Here is a 16,305-nt window from a genome sequence, read left to right on the forward strand (position 1 = left end):
CAAATGTAGTATCTTACACTCTGGAGGTCAGAAGTCTAAAATGGATCTCGCTAGGCTAAAACCAAGGTGTCAGCAGGGCTGCATTCCTTCTGGAGGCTCCAGGGAGAATCTGCTTCTTTGACTTTTTTAGCTTTTAGAGGTTGTAAGCAATCCTTGGCTCATAGTCCCTTCCTCCAATCTTCAAAGCCAGCAGCAGCAGAGCATCTTCAAATCTCTCCTCTCACTCTGATCCTCCTGCCTCCCTCTTACAAGGATCCTTGTGATTACATTGGGCTTACCTGGATAAACTAGGATACTCTTCCCATTTCAATGTCCTTAACCTAATTATATCAACAAAGGCCCATTTGCCATGTAAGGTAACATAGCCACAGGCTCTGGGGATTAGGACATTTTGGCGCACCATTATTACATCATGGCTGGTAAAGTAGAGGGTCAGTAAAAACAAGCGAAGCCCTCGATGAGATGGAGTGACATCATAATTGCAGCAATGGACTCAAACATACCAACAATCATAAAGATGGCATGGGACCAGGACCAAACAACATTTTGTTCTGTTATACATAATGTTGCCATGAGTCAGAGATGACTCAATGGGCAACTAACAATAACAACCACAATATTCTACCCCTACCACACCAGGTGATTCATACTCGTATTAAAATGTGAGCATCCCCATTTAAATGTTTTTTCTTTCTCACTTTCACTGGCTGTTCATATATTGTTGAAACCTTTTAAGTGCAGGTATGATGAACTTGTTTTGAGTATGCCTGACCTCTATATGAATGTGATTCTGTGTAGATTGAAATAATTTTAATCTTTGTTATTAGGAGAAGTTGCCTGAGGTTGGGGCCGGTGATGGGGTCTGCGTGTATGTGCTGGTTCATGTCTTCCTTTATGTCTTAAGGGGTGAAAGCTACCATACATGCAGGTATCATCTGGAATATTTGAGAAAATCCATCTCTGCCAATTTCTAGCGATAAGATCTTGGAGAAGTCAACTGACTTCTCTAAGACAAGCCTTTCCTCACTTACAAAGAGCTGGGACCAACTCCTCCGTCACAGGTATGGGAGGTTGTAGTGAGATCAACAGGGAATGTCTGTACAATTAAAAGTTATTTGGTTATTTTTGGTCCTGCATTGTGAGGAACCGAAGAGTTTAGCTACCTCAGATTATTTTCACAGAGAAAGCTGGAATATCCCTGCATGTGCTGCCCACTTCTGGCTAAGGCTTGTAGCCAGCTTTGGTGTGGGTCAGAAGACGAAGAATCGAAACCTGGGCATTGAGACTTCTGAATTCTACACCTAGGCCTGTCCCTCATCCCTGTGAAAGAAACCTCTGGGCAGTATTTGCCAAAACCTAGAAGCACATTAGAATTACCTAAGATGGGTTTAAACAATACCTTCAGGGATCCTACCTCTAGAGATTCTGATTTATTGGGATTGGGCAAGATTTGTTGTTGCTGCTCTTAGCTGCTGCCAAGTTGCCCCCTGACTCATGAGGACCCCATGTACAATGGAAAAAATGCTGTCCTGTCCTGCACCATCCCCAGGATTGGTTGTGGATGGACAGTTGTGATCCATAGGATTTTCACTGGCTGATTTTTGAAAGTAGATCACCAGGCCTTTCCTCCTAGTCCATCTTAGTCTGGAAGCTCTGCTGAAACCTGTTCAGTATTATAGCAACACACAAATCTCCACTGACAGATGGGTGGTGGTTGCACATGAGGTACATTGGCCAGGAATTGAACCCAGGTCTCCTACAAGGAAGGTGAGAATTCTATCACTGAACCAACAATGCCTCTGGACAAGATCTAGGCATTTGTATTTTGGTAAATCTCTTCAAGTGAATAGGATGAAAACTATCTCCTGACTGAGCAGGCTGATGTAAGCCTGGGATCTATGACTAGACATAGTAAGTAGAAGGAAGAAGGGGACAGTGCCTTTGAGCTGTTGTACCTAGTATAGCACACCTGGGCAATTGGATGCAGGTATGGGTACCCCACTTCCAGAGGAACTTGGACACAGTCTCTGCAGGAGCAAGAACTGAATGTCACGGGAACTCAAACCTATGTCACATAAGGAAGAGGTGAAGGCACTGAAGGGGGAAATGTTTGAATTGCCAAGGCCACCTGCTGAAATTTATCAATGAAAACACCTAGAAAAGGAAAGAAAGACACTGCATTTCCCTTTGGGTTAAATAGATTTATTAGATAATGAAGCCAAATATCATAACGATGGAAATAATTGAGCATGACACTTCGTTTTTCTTAAGTAAATAGCTAGCAAAACTCACGTCTGTGGGACAGGCCAGCCAGAGGAAGGCTAAGGAGAGAAGAGCAGCAAGGGCGGGCTAGGCTGCATGCCTTTGCTCAGAGGCAACTGAAAGAAGTGATCTTTCTGATTATCTCTGAGGACAGGCTGATGTGGTCTTACTTGGTTGCATTTTGTGCAGGCTTTCTGGTTGAAACTGAGATTTTGTCTTTGTCATGACTGCTTGGCACACTTCGCTCACCTACACACCCCGTCCCCTCATAGTTCTGCAAGTTCCAGATGCATGGGCTGCACGCCGAAGGGGAACAGAACAGTGATTGAACACACACACACACACACACACACACACTTGCAAGATTTACACAAGAAACAAACACCTGTAAATACGTTTTGAATTCTCACAGCCATTTTGTGAGGTAGACCATTTTTTGTTATCTCCATTTAATTATTATTGTTGTTGTTATTTACAAAGGAGGAAATATGCCTAAGAGCGTATGACTTGAAACTGGCTTAGCCAGGATTTAAACTCAGGTCTTCTGACCACAAATCTAATGCCCAAATTTACCACTGAGAGGTAAAAACACATCTAAGTGGTAGCAAGATTTATGTTACTCTATTGGCCGATAGCTTATCTTGCTATGGATTCTTCTGCCCAGAGAAGAAGAAAAGCCCAAGGACAGGGTGGCAGTAGGGTGGAGAAGGGTGTGTCCTTCTGTGCCTGTAGGAGCAATGGTATGGACCTTCAAGAAGAGGAGAGGCTTCCTCTGCTATTATCCGGGCTCCCAGCAAGAATGAGGGGGCTGTCTAAGCAGATTACTCGTCAGTGGGAGGCAGTTGATGAGAGAAAGGAGAGTGTAGAGACTGTGTCTGACTGAGTTCATGGAAGATGGTACAGCTGTCTTCATGGCATCAGCCTGAGAGGCTGACCCTGGTATTACAATGTTGCCTCCTCCATGGGCTATCACTGGTGACGTGGGGCATCAAGAACCTGTGGGGAGTTGTGGAACCTTCAGTGACTGGAATATACCTGTTGCTGAAAATACATTGTTTTTTAATTTTGCTTCTTCTTTCTTCCAAGATTCTGTGGACACTGTACTTGAATCAGGGAACTGGTATCAACTTTCTGTGATGCTTGTAGAAAGGACCATCCCTAAAGTCAAGAGTGTAAGAGTCCAGAAAACAAGCCCACCTCCCTTCAGGAGTACCTCCAACACAGCACACTTATATATGAATTTCTTCACCTTCTTCTCTTTGTTTATATATTTTGTACTTAAAATGACATGGAGTCTTTGGGTGGTGCAAACAGTGTTCAGCTGCTAACTGAAAGGTTGGAGGTTTGAGTCCACCCAGAGGCATCTCAAGAGAAAGGCCTGGCAATCTACTTCTGAAAAATTAGCCATTGATAGCCCTGTGGAGCACAGTTCTACTCTGACACACATGGGGTCTCCAGGAATCAGAATCAACTCAACGGCAACTGGTTCATTTATAATGACATCATTATATGAAACATTCTAGTTGAAAAACTTCAGCTACCACAGAAGTTCATAAAATAAAAAGAGATTATGTCCCTTTCCCGTCACTGCCCTTTCACCCAGTTATAAGAGGAAAGGGTGTTTCCTGTTCTGTTGCCTGCTGGATTCCTGCACTGAGCATAGTGCTCCCACATAGGGGGCGCTCAAGGCACATCTGTGGAATGAGCAAGTGAATCGCCACCATCAGGTTGATGGGATCCTTTTCATTCAAAGTCATGTACATAATCTACTTTTGTACATAAAAGGGATCACACTGTATGAATTGTACATCAGGTTTCTTTCGGTTTTGCTTAATAATATGCCTAGGAAATCTTCCCTTGACTGTATATCTAGACCTACTTCATTCTTTGTAACTGCTGCATAAATAAGCCATCATTACTTGACCCCTTTCGTACTGACGGGCATCTAAGTTCCTCCATTGCTCACGGTTTCAAGTGATGCGGCAGTCGTCCTCCTTGTATATGCCTCTTGGTGTCTGGGTTTAAGACTTTCTCCAGGAAAGACACCTGAAGTGGACCTCCTGGGTGGAGAGGCCCCTCCCTCCTTGTCCTATTCACTGGGTCAGACGCCTGAAAACTTGAATTTCCCTGAAAGGTAAGCTGAATGGAAATTTCTTTCCCTGGGAGTGGTAGGGAACATCAGTCTGGGGCTTCTAGAAACTACTGGGAAGCACACGCGCGCGCACACACACACACACATGCACACATCTCACTAGGGAACCTAATTTTAAACCCTGACCTGGTCAGAAGTAGGATGTTTTGTGGAAAGCACACTGAACTGAGAGTTCAGAGGTTTGAATTCTAATATAGGCTTTGCCAAAAAATTGCCTTAAAGTGTTTAACTAATGACTTAACCTCTATGGACCTCAGTTTCCTCATTCTTCAAATAGGTTTGGGGAGAACGAGGAGTAGAGGAGTAGGCACATTACTATTTACGGACAATTTCAGTGCTAACCTTCCAGGGTGAGGCTTAGGTTGCCTGTCCTCGGCCCCAGTTTTGTGTGGGAGCCAGAAAATGGAGAACTGATGTTGTGGAAAGTGCAGTCAGCTTTCCCAGGATGGCCAGAGGTAGCAGCTTGGTGACCTCTGCCCAAGTATGCAGCACACCCTTCCCCGCACTCCTGTGCTGGAGCTTCTGATGCAGCCAGTTCCATAGCTGACCCTTGGCAGGCGCACTTCCCACCTCTCTTGCAAAGGAAAGCGTGGAGAAAACCACTGCCTGTGGCTTGGTAAACTGCACCTTCTGATGGCTGCCCGGTGACACCACCACCGACGCCTGATTTGGTCTTTCTAACAGATGGTTGGGAAGTAACACAGAGGGGTGAGGACAAAGGCCCTACAGTCCCACTGCCTGGGTTCAAATGTCCACTCTGCTGTAGTCTGCCAGCTAAGTGAGCTGAGGCAAATCATTTAAGCTCCTAGTTTCCTGATCTTTAGACAGGTAGGGTTAGGATTAAATGTGGACTTTTCACACGTGCAAGTAATAAGAACACAGGAAGCATTCATTATTATTATTAATGTCCACAACAACATGGCTTTTTTCCCACCTTTACTGTTCTTGTTTCCTTGACTTACAATTAATTGACCAAAAGTATGTTCTCATCGTTTTTCTATTGTTACTGCAAATATACACCAATTCAACAATTTCTATGTGTACAGTACAGTGACATTGATTACAGTCTTCAGATTCTGCAGCCATTCTCACCCTCATTTTCTGATTTGTTCCTCCACTGTTGACATAAACTCACTTCCCCCCAAGCTTTCTATCTAACCTTTCAAGTTGCTGTTAATAATTGGATTCCATATAGTAAGTTCTTTCTTTCTTTTTATTTTATTGATTTATTTTTATTATTGTACTTTAGATGAAGGTTTACAGAACAAACTAGCTTCTCATTAAACAATTAGTATGCATATTGTTTTGTGACATCGGTTACCAACACAACGACATGTCAACACTCTCCCGTTCTCAACCTCAGATTCCCCGTTACCAGCTTTTCTGTCTCCTCCTGCCTTCTAGTCCTTGTCCCTGGGCTGGTGGTCCCCTTTAGTCTCGTTGTGTTTTACGGGCCTGTCTAATCTTTGGCTGAAGGGTGGACCTCAGGAGTTACTTCATGACTGAGCTATAAGAGTGTCTGGGGGCCATACTCTGGGGGTTTCTCCAGTTTCTGTCAGATCAGTAAGTCTGGTCTTTTTTTTTGTTTTGTTTTGATTTTTTGTTTTTGAGTTAGAATTTTGTTCTACATTTTTCTCCAGCTCTGTCCAGGACTGTCTATTGTGATCCCTGTCAGAGCAGTGGGTGGTGGTAGCCGAGCATTATCTAGTTGTGCCGGACTCGGTCTGGTGGAGGCTGTGGTAGTTGTGGTCCATTAGTCTTTTGGACTAAACTTTCCCTTCTGTCTTTGGTTTTCTTCATTATTCCTTGCTCCAGACAGGGTGAGACCAGTGGAGTATCTTAGATGGCCGTTCACAAGCTTTTAAGACCCCAGAGGCTATAGTAAGTTCTTTAAAAGAGCAAACACAGTTTTAGAAGAGGTGACCAATAATCTTTGATGGGTAAATGCATGAATGAACTGGAAATCAAGAGGCTTAGGTTCTGGTTCTGGTTCTGCCACTGACTTCTCCAACGTCAGTCCTACAGTTCATTCAGACTGAACAATTTCTCCCGGAACTTGCCCAACACCAATCCTAGCACTTTTGTTTAACGGCTTTTCCTCAATCTGGGATTCTCTTCCCACATACTTCAGCCTGTCAATTTTTCATCTTTCAAGGTCCCAATCACATACCACCTTCAGGAAACTTTCTTTGTTTTCCCCATTTGGGAGTGCTAACTTCCTTCTACATTTCCAGTATAGCTCTCTATACTGATGATTCCCAAGTTGATATTTCCAGTAGAGACCTTTCTTCTGAACTCCAAACTCCTGAAGTAAAAGCTTGCCTATTCAGTCTCTTCAGCTGGATGTTGAATAGATTTCTCGAATTCAATATGTCCACCCCTTCAGCTAAGTCTCTACCTCCTCAGGTCTCCCATCTTGGTTCATGGCAACTCCATCCTATGTGCTCAGGCTAAGACATGGGAAGCTATCCTTTATTCCTCTTTCTCTCACACCCACATCTCACCCATCAGGCAAATCTGACCCCTTCTCACTAGCTCCACTGCCACCACCCAGTCCAAGCCACAACCTTCCCTTGCTTGGCTTACTGCAATAGCCTCCTACTGGTCTTCTGCTTCACCCCTGTCCTTGCCTCACTGCCTATTCTCAACACAGCGGCTGAAGCGATTCTTTTAAAAATATGATGTTGTTGTGTGCCATTGAGTCAATTCTGACTCATAGCCACCCTATAGGACAGAGAAATGTACCATGGGGTTTCCTAGGCTGTAATCTTTAGGGGAGAAGATTCCCAAGTCTTTTCTTCTGCAAAGCCACTGGGTGGGTTCAAACTGCCGACCTTTCGGTTAGTAGGGAGAGAATAACCATTTCGCCACCAGGGCTCCTTTTCAAAAACATAAGTCATAGCTTACCATGCTTCTGTGCAAGTGTGCCATTTCACTTGGGTGAAAGCCAATGTCCTTAAAATGGTCTAGCGGGCTCTACATATTCAGGCCTCGTTACTTATCTGACCTCATCTCCTCCTGCTCTTTCTGTGCTGAATAATCTTCATGCATCCTCTGATAAGGAGCCTTGGTGGCACAGTGGTTAGGCACTTGGCTGCTAACCAAAAGGTTGCTGGTTTGAACCCACCAGCTGCTCTGTGGGAGAAAGATGTGGCAATCTACTTCTGTAGAGATTTACAGCCTTGGAAACCCTATGGGGCAGCTCTACTCTATCCTATAGTGTCACTATGAGTTGGAATCGACTCGACAGCAACAGGTTACAGTTACGGGTTATCCTTCGAAATCGTCTACCACCCTTCTCTCCTCTGCTCTGTGTCCCTGGGAGGCTAGCCTCTACTGGATTCCTCAACAAGGCTCCCTTACCCTTCGGCTTCCAGTTGTATTCATTCAATGGGAGGCAACTGTAGGGGGTTGGAAGATGGGAGGTGAGAGGAAGGAGTATTTATTCCTCTGTACTCTTTCCATTCAGGGTCTCAACTAGGTCTTGGCTATTGAGCCTTTATCAAAGACACAGCTCCTGTCAGTCATCTTTTGCCTGCAGCCAGCTCTTGCTAGGCTCCAGTAACCATTCATCTCCTTACCTCTTCAGGCCTACAGGTGATAATGGCTTCTAACTACCACTAGCTCTGGGTGCCTCACCTTCCTTGCTGGTTTACCTTAGCCCTGTCCACACTTTTGTAAATGGTCCCTTCACTAAATTCCCAATTACTCCTTTGAGGGTGCCCTCTGCTTCCTGCTCAACTCTCATGAATTCAGTCCTTCTATCTCACTCTACTCCAGTTACACGCTTCTCTGCCCTTCTTCTAGCATGACGGGCACACTCCTACCCCAGGGCCTTTACACTGGGCTTCCCTTTTCCTGATATGCTCTCTCCTGGATGTCCATGGATCCCTCCCTCATGTCCTTTCAGTCTTTGCTCAGTTGTCACTGTCTCAGTAAAGACTTTCCCTCTACCCTTTTGGAAATTGTAGCTCTCTATTCTGGCAGTTGCAATGCTTTGTTTTCCCTAACAGTTTCTACTGTCTAACACACTGCATAGTTTACTTATTCATTATGTTTTGTGTTTTTCCCCCTCACTAGAATGTAAGCTACATGAGGGGATACTTTTGTCTGTTTTGTTCACTGCTGTATCCTCATAACTTAGATCAATGCCTAGATATAGTAGGTGCCCAATAAATATTTGTTGAATGACTAGTGTGATTGAATAAATGACACAGTGTTCTTATCTCTCATGGGGTCTCCTCTGTTTTTCTCTGGAATGGTAATATCTAGATGCATATCTTATCACCTCAACTAGATTGTAAATTTTCCAAGAGGGGGAAAAAAGTAACAACAACTGAGCACCTAAGGTTGCGAACTGGCAGTCCTTGGGCCGGATTTGGCCTGCAGGTATATTTGTTTTCCCTGAAGTACTGGCCCACATAGTGCCTTGAAACATTTTTTGAATTAATTTGTGAATGTTTAAAAGTTGGGAAACATCACCCGAAAATCCAGATTTTTTTGGTTTTCATGACAAATCAGGTTTCACCTGAAAATCTGGCTTTCTGGTTTTCTTGACAAATCAGGTTTGGTTGCACAAAGACTGTATCACACACCATGTTCTTTATTTCTTGAAGCCTTATAGGGGTGTCCCCTTAGACCAGACGATGCCTGCCTGTGCTCTGCTGTGGTTGCCCAACCTGGAAGCAAGGGGTCAGCTGCCATTTGCCACTTAGCTTGATCCACTCATTTGTATCACCTGCCCAGCTCTTGTATACATAGAAGTTTGCAACCCCTGAGCACCAAGCAAATACCAAGGGGACAACAAATATTTGATGATGATAGTGATGGGGAGGGAGGAAATGTGGATTAGATTTCTACTTTTTCTTTACCATATATTCTTGAAACTTCTCCAGTCAAGCTTTTATCTCCGCTGCTCCACCAAGACATCCTGTGGCAAATTCTCAGTCTGCATCTTATTAGCAGCATTTGACACAATCGAGTATTTCCTGTCCTTGAACTACTTTCTTCACTTGAATTTTGAGCCACCATACTTTCATCCTCTCTCGCTGGCCACTCCTTCTCAATCTCTTTTGCTGGGTTTTCCTCCTTTCCTTTTGTTGTTGCTGTCGTCAAGCGCCATCAAGTTAATTCTGACTCATAGTGATTCCATGTGACAGAGTAGAACTGCCCCATGGGGTTTCCTAGGTAGTAATCTTCACGGGAGCAGATTGCCCGGTCTTTCTCCTGTGAAGCCACTGGGTGAGTTCGAACCACCAACCTTTAGGTTAGCGGCCAAATGCTTAACCATTATGCCACCAGGGATCCTCCTCCTTTCCTAGTCCTGTAAAAATTTTGGTGTGCTTTCAGTTGTCAGTCCTGATACATTTTCTATATTCTATTCAGCACTCTGTAGGAGAACTCATCCAATGTGTGACTTTAATGACCTCTATTCACTGATGATCCCAAAATTTGTCTCTAGCTTGGACACTGTCCTGGACCCGAGACTCCTAAATCCACCTCTGATTGAATGTAGTAAAGGACTCTTAATGCGTACAAAACCAAACTCCTGACTTCACCCCACAAGCTTCTCCTCTCCCAGGGTTAAACATTTCAATAAATATCAAATTTATTATTCCAGTTGTTCAGGTCAAAAAACTTATAACCATCTTAATTTGATTTTTTTCCTCACACATTCAATCCATTAATACATCCTTGTGGCTCTTCTTTCAAAATACATCCAGTAGCTAAGCCTTTCTTACCAATTCGACTCAAGTCATCATCATCTCTCTTCTGGACATTACAATTGCTTCCACTTGGAATTCTGGTTACAGCCTATTTGTCACTAGCAGGCAGAGTGATCCTTTAAAGCCACAAGTCAATCATGTTACTCTTCTATTTAGTATCCTCCATTGGCTACAATCTCATTCAGAGTAAAAGCTAAAGTCCTTACACAGCTTTCAAGGTCCTGCACAAGCAGACTTCCTACTTTCTCTAACTGCAGCTCTAGACCTTCCCCTGCTTCACTGGACTCCAGCCTCACGTGTTCTTCCTTTAACACACCAAGCAAGTTCCAGCCTCAGGACCTTTGTACCTGCTGTTCTCTCTCTGTCTGGAAAGCATTCTGCATAAATTCATCTGAGCTACCTACAAGAAGAATAGCACTAGTTTCTTACATAACTATTCAGAGAGGAGTATTCATCTGAGATTTTCCAAAGTGTGGGCTTCAACCAACTGCCTTGGAGTGTCTTCTATAACAGATGGCCTGGGGTTCTTTCCAGTGGTTGGCCCTGGATAATTTACAATTCCTGATTGTTGCTGCCCATATACTAAGGGTTTTGTGCGGGCAAGTCAAAGGGAAGCGATAACTCCGAACATCGGCCTGCACGAGCAAGTGAAACCATGGTGTCTCTTCATTGTTAAAGTTTCATGCACCTCCCAAAATTTTGAGTAACTGCTTTCTAAAGAGACCCTCACCATTTCATCTTGGGTCCCCAAAAACATGCTAACTTATATTAGAAACACTGTGTTTGGATGAGGGAAAAAGGGCATAGGATATATTACGGAAAGTGGATAGTTTAAGTAGGTGTGCACAGAGAAAACACCCTCCATGGTGACAATGTGATCAGGGGTGAACCCCCCACCCACATCAATAAGCCGTCTTCTCCTGAGCTTTCCATAGTGGTCATAGCTCCAGAGGTGTCAGTATCAGACCACCTAATCCTTCTCCATAGTATCTCCTAGTTGTCATAGGACGAGCCCATATTTCAGAAAATTGAAGCTCCTGGACTATGGAATTGACTAGACTTGGCTCAAGTCCTGAATCTGACATCAATAGACAGCATGGCTTTGGACAAATTCTATGACCCTCTACCTCAGTTTCCTCACTTATAAAGGGGAAATGATAAAGCCCACACCATGAGGCTGTTATGAGAGTGTCTGGCCAAAAGTAAATATTCCAAAACTGTGACTCAGAGGGCAGAGGTGGTTCAGTGGTAGAATTCTCGCCTTCCATGCAGAAGACTCAGGTTTGATTCCCAACTAATGCACCTCATGTGCAGCCACCACCTGTCTGTCAGTGGAGGCTTGTGTATTGCTATGAGGTAGAGCAGAGCTTCCGGACTAAGACAGACTAGGAAGAAAGGCCTGGGGATCTACTTCCCAAAATCAGCCAGTGAAAACCCTATGGATCACAATGGTCTGATTCCATTGTGCATGGGGTTGCCATGAGTCAGGAGCTGACCTGAGGGCAGCTAACAACAGCAATAACTGTGACTCAAGATCAGTGGGCATTGAAGTGGAAGCCAGAAATATGGCTGAGGCTTTGTCAGCTAGGGCTGAGCTGGTGTATGTAGTGGACACTCCTGCCCATTCCAGTGAGACAGACCCCCAGGCCATCTTCCACGCTCTCCCCCCAGGTGACTCTTCTACAACATAAACCTGAACAGGCCACTTCCTCCCTAACATGCTCGTGAGCCTGACTGTAGGCTCAGTCTCCAAGCAGCCTGTTGCCCAGGCCTACCATGACCCTGCCTTCTTTCTGCTCACATCTCCTCCCTTTGCCCATGGACATTCACTGTCGGCATCTCAGCAAACAGTATGCAATTAACTAGTGATCCTTGAGCTTGGTTCTTAGGTCTGTCATGGCTGTGTCCAACCCCATTGACATTTGTCCATATTTTCTCCATCTGTTTTTGAGATCTCATGGGAGGGTGTCTGAAATTCAGCCACACTGTGCCATGTGCATTCCCCAGTGTCATTGCCTAAAAAAAAAAACAGAAAAGATGTTAGTCTGGTGTGACCAGTTTTTTGTGAACTTGTTGTCGTATCCAATTTGTTCCTCCCCTCTCTCACCTGTAAGATGTCTGGGATACCTCAGGTGATTTCCTGGGTTCCTTTTCATAAGACTTTGGGAGCCCATGGCTGTGGGTTGGCCCCTTCACCAGCAAGTAGTTGGCTGCTGGGGTTGAGGTGAGACACTGTGCCCACAGCTCCAGCTCCATCCAGGTACCCAAGGGTGGCATCTACAGAGAGAATCTGGGCAGGGATCACTTTCCAGGGGTGGCAGGCGAGTCTGCGTGGGCCAAGTCACTCAGGGAGGGAGAAGAACAGAAGCTTTGATTTCTGGGATGATCTCTGCCCTCCTCCCCCATTCTGGCTGCCCCCACAAGAACCAAACCATATGTTTAAATCCTAGAATGTGAAGAATGTGCCTCAGCCTGATAGGCATGAAGCAATCTGCAGAAAGGCAGGGAGGAGCGCTACTCCCCAGGCAGAGGGCTATAGTGCAAGGCCTCTTGGCCTTCAGGCTGGGCAGCCCCTCCCATCCTCACTTGGCCTTCTGCTGCAGCCGGATATCAAAGACCGCATTGTGCATTGAGCCGGGGCCTTGGTCCTCATGTGCTGGGAGGAGGAGGCGAGAGGAGGGACACCACTGGGGCACCATCCCCTTCCAGCACTATTCTGGCCGGTGTTCTCAGGGGCCTCAGCCCAGGACGATGGTGCACACATGGGTGGCTGCTTCTGCATCCCCGGGGAGCGGAGTCTGTCCTGGGGCTCAGGTGAGTTTGCTTGGGGCCCTGGCCTGCAGCGTGGCCAAAGTGGTTTCTCCAGAGAAGGGTTAGGGGCTTTCTGGGTTGGGGAGCTGCTCTTCTAAATATGGAGAGATGGCTGTGGTTTTTGGCAGCCTCTCCTCCCTCCCCAGTTAAGTATTTTTCATTCTGGCTTTGAGAAAAGGGAGTGAAGCCTGGGAAACATCTACTTCTCCTGAAGAAGGAGGCTTCCAACTCCCTCTGCTGAGGAGCAAGTGCTGCTCTCGGCCGCCACTCCCAGGGTATGACTTCCTGTCTTCCCAAGATTCCCCAGGACAGGAAGAACTCTCAGGCAGTGGGTTCCTCTATGGCCTGTGGGTGGGCATATGTGGCCTAGTCACCTCACCTATTTTCACCACAGTGCTGTTAGTGGAGAAAAATGCCACTCTCCTGCCTCCTACCTGTTACTGTATGATTTTTTTTTTTTTTTTTGGTAAGTCAAGTAGAGGCCATGGAGAGATGTTCCTCTACGAAGTTGTCAAGTCTTATGAGATTTAACATAGGGTGACTGACACTCCTGATTTGCTTGGGACTGGGGCTTTCCAGGGACACAGGACCTCCAGTGCTCAAATCAGCATAGTCCTACACACACAGAATAGTTGGTCACCCTAAGGCAATGCTTCTTTTAGAGTGGCACTGAGTTGGGGCTCAGTCACATATGGAGTTTATCAGGATGAGTGGTGGTCTGGGTGTTATGCTTTGTGGGGGGTGGGTTGGGGAGGACTAACATGAGTTATAGAGGAGCATTACTTCAAGGAATCTTCCCTAACCCTTGTTGGGATTTTTGTCTTCCCGGAGCTCCTCTGTGGTTCCTGAGAAGGGGAGCCCAGGAGCACCCCTAGCCAAGGACTTTCACCCCCAGACAGATGAGTTCCCCTTTGTAGTCTTGTGACGTGGGCTCAACAGCATAGAAGGCTCTAAAACCAACTAAATTAGTTGCTCTCTAGTTGATTCTGATTCATGGCGACCCCATGTGCTGCAGATTAGAACTGTACTCCATAGGGTTTTCAAGGCTGTGACCTTTCAGAAGCAGATCACCTGGCCTTTCTTCCAAGGCGCCTCTGAAAAATGGGTTTGAACCACTAATCTTTCAGTTAGCAACTGAGTGCTTAACTGTTTGCACCACCCAGGGACTCTTAAAGCAAGCCGGAAGCAGATATGTTCTGATTCACTTGCTTAAAGTCACACCCTAGGCACTTTGGCACCTACAGCAAGAAGTAGCTCCCAAACCACGGCCATGCCTGGCCCCACATCTAAAAGTAGCCAAACCCCTAAACAATGCCCTTGGCACAAAGCATGACCTTCAGCTATGAACAATTTTCTTTCTCCAGATCTGGGATTTATAAACCTTTCAGATCCTCCTCTTGAATCCTGTGTCATTATTCCCCACGGGGCAGGCATAGCATGGGGTAGTGGGTGACACACAGCATCATTGTTCTGGAAGACAGGACCTGCGCTTGCGACCTGACTCAGTTTACCCCCGGTTAGGCACATATCATCATCGTAGTTAATCACCTGGCCTTGGAGGCAAACGTGTCTGGATTTGATCCTGGTTCTTTTACTTGCCTTGAGCAACTGCCTCATCTGTACAATTTTTTTGGGGGGTTGGGTATAATTATGCTTTCTTTGGAGAGTAGTTGTGGGGATTAAGTCTACATGTGAAACCCTTAAAAGAGTCCAGAACAGTTAAGCACAACAAACGTTAGCCATTGTTATTACTTTTCTCTGACCCAAGCATATCACTTTCTCCCCTGAGCCTCTGCGTGCTCATCTCTGCCCTGTGGAGGTGTCCTAGGGAGCTCTGCCCCTGCTCCCTGGCCCCAGATTCAGCCAGAGTAGCTCTGCTTCGACTTGACAATCTACCCTCCAGCCAAAGATTTCATGTAAAACAGGTCTGCAGCTCCAAACATATGAACAAACTGATATTGAAGAAGGTACCCTCAAAGTTCTTATGGCACTATCATTCAGTTATTTTTTGCCATTGGTAACTGCCTGGAATATTGGGTTCACTTTTTAACAAGACTCAGACTGATAGTTATTTCTGCTGAGGCTTCTCATGCCATCCCCCATACTGTTCTCCATGCTTGTCAGGGTTTTCCCTAGGGAGGTTGATATAGTGTGGTGGGTCTGAGGCCAGTTGATATAAGCATCCCCACCCCAGGTTCCCCTATTTATCCTAGAGGATTGAAACAAAGCATGAGACACACCCTGGAGTGACTTAATAGTGTGAGGCCTTTAGCAAGTCTCTTACATCCTATGAGCCTCAGCTTTCCTGTCTGTAAAGTGGATGCAGTGGTAGTACGTACCACAAGGTGTTTCTGTGAGGATTGAATCAGATAATTCTCAGATTTAGCAGCCAGGCTTCTGGTAACCCCTCAGTAGTTGTGGACTGTTTTATTATGAGCTAATATTGACCACCTCCACATCCCTTCTTCCTAATTCCTGACTCCACTGGAGTATGAGTCTGTGCTCATGTTTCTTTGGGCACTTCTGCTGGTGTGTCTGTGTGGGTGGGAATGAACAGTGAAGAACAAACAGTGAGTCCTCAGGGATAAGGGAGGCAGAAAGCAGAAGGCTCCTGAAAGCGCTGAGCCCTAGAAAGCTGTCCAACTGGTGTGCCATGGTGTGAGGCAATAATCAACGTTGGCTCTGAATATACTAGGCGAGCTGCCGTCTCTCCAAATGGGCCTTGCCTACGGCACCTGTTTCCCACGATGCTGCTAACATGCTCACATAAATCTCCTGATTGCACGTGGTAGAAATGTGAGTTTTTGGCCAATTGCCATCATCTCTGATTTCCCAGGCCCTTTGTGATTCTTGCCATTGTTGAATAAACTACAGTTGCTCACTTCAACACTTTCTTGGAGAAATTTGGCAGACTTACACACTTAAACAGAGATGTAGGAGGGATATACATTTACCTACATTGCTCACTGGTTTTTGTAACTTTCCTTTGAACATTTTTGGTAAGTATAAACAACCAGTATAACAACAGAAGATCAGGGGTGAATGGTGATAGCAGTAAACAATGAATGCTTCACGTTTAAACTTTAAAAAACTTGTGAGGCATTTCAAGCATACATATAATAGAGACTATTAGAATAATAAACCCACCATCTAGCTTTATCCGATTTTTTTTTTTTTTTTTTTTGCTTCAAACTTTCTATTTATTTTTTAAGAAGCAAAACAGTACAGATAGAATCAGGGTCCCACAGATATCTCCTCCCAATATCATTCCTTTCTCTCCCACCCCAGAGTTAATCGCTTTTCTCAATTCAGTGGTTTTGTGCCTGTACTACATATTCATATATCCATAATCGT

The 16,305-nt window shown here is 45.3% G+C and overlaps 1 protein-coding gene across 2 annotated transcripts in view; it reads left to right on the top strand.

The window, feature by feature from the left end:
- The first annotated feature begins 12,808 nt into the window (after positions 1–12,808).
- Positions 12,809–16,305, top strand: part of SH3TC2 (SH3 domain and tetratricopeptide repeats 2) — a 68,195-nt gene continuing 64,698 nt past the window's right edge. Inside the window, exon 1 of one of the 2 annotated variants that reach the window (XM_004384916.1) lies at positions 12,809–12,954. In XM_004384916.1, the coding sequence (XP_004384973.1) occupies positions 12,903–12,954 (52 nt within the window). In that variant the 5' untranslated portion in view covers positions 12,809–12,902. The remainder of the gene's footprint in view (positions 12,955–16,305) is intronic. The other variant, XM_004384917.1, reaches the window with a different exon arrangement.

The sequence above is a fragment of the Trichechus manatus genome, unplaced genomic scaffold (genome assembly GCF_000243295.1).
Source record: "Trichechus manatus latirostris isolate Lorelei unplaced genomic scaffold, TriManLat1.0 scaffold00130, whole genome shotgun sequence".
Taxonomy (NCBI): domain Eukaryota; kingdom Metazoa; phylum Chordata; class Mammalia; order Sirenia; family Trichechidae; genus Trichechus; species Trichechus manatus.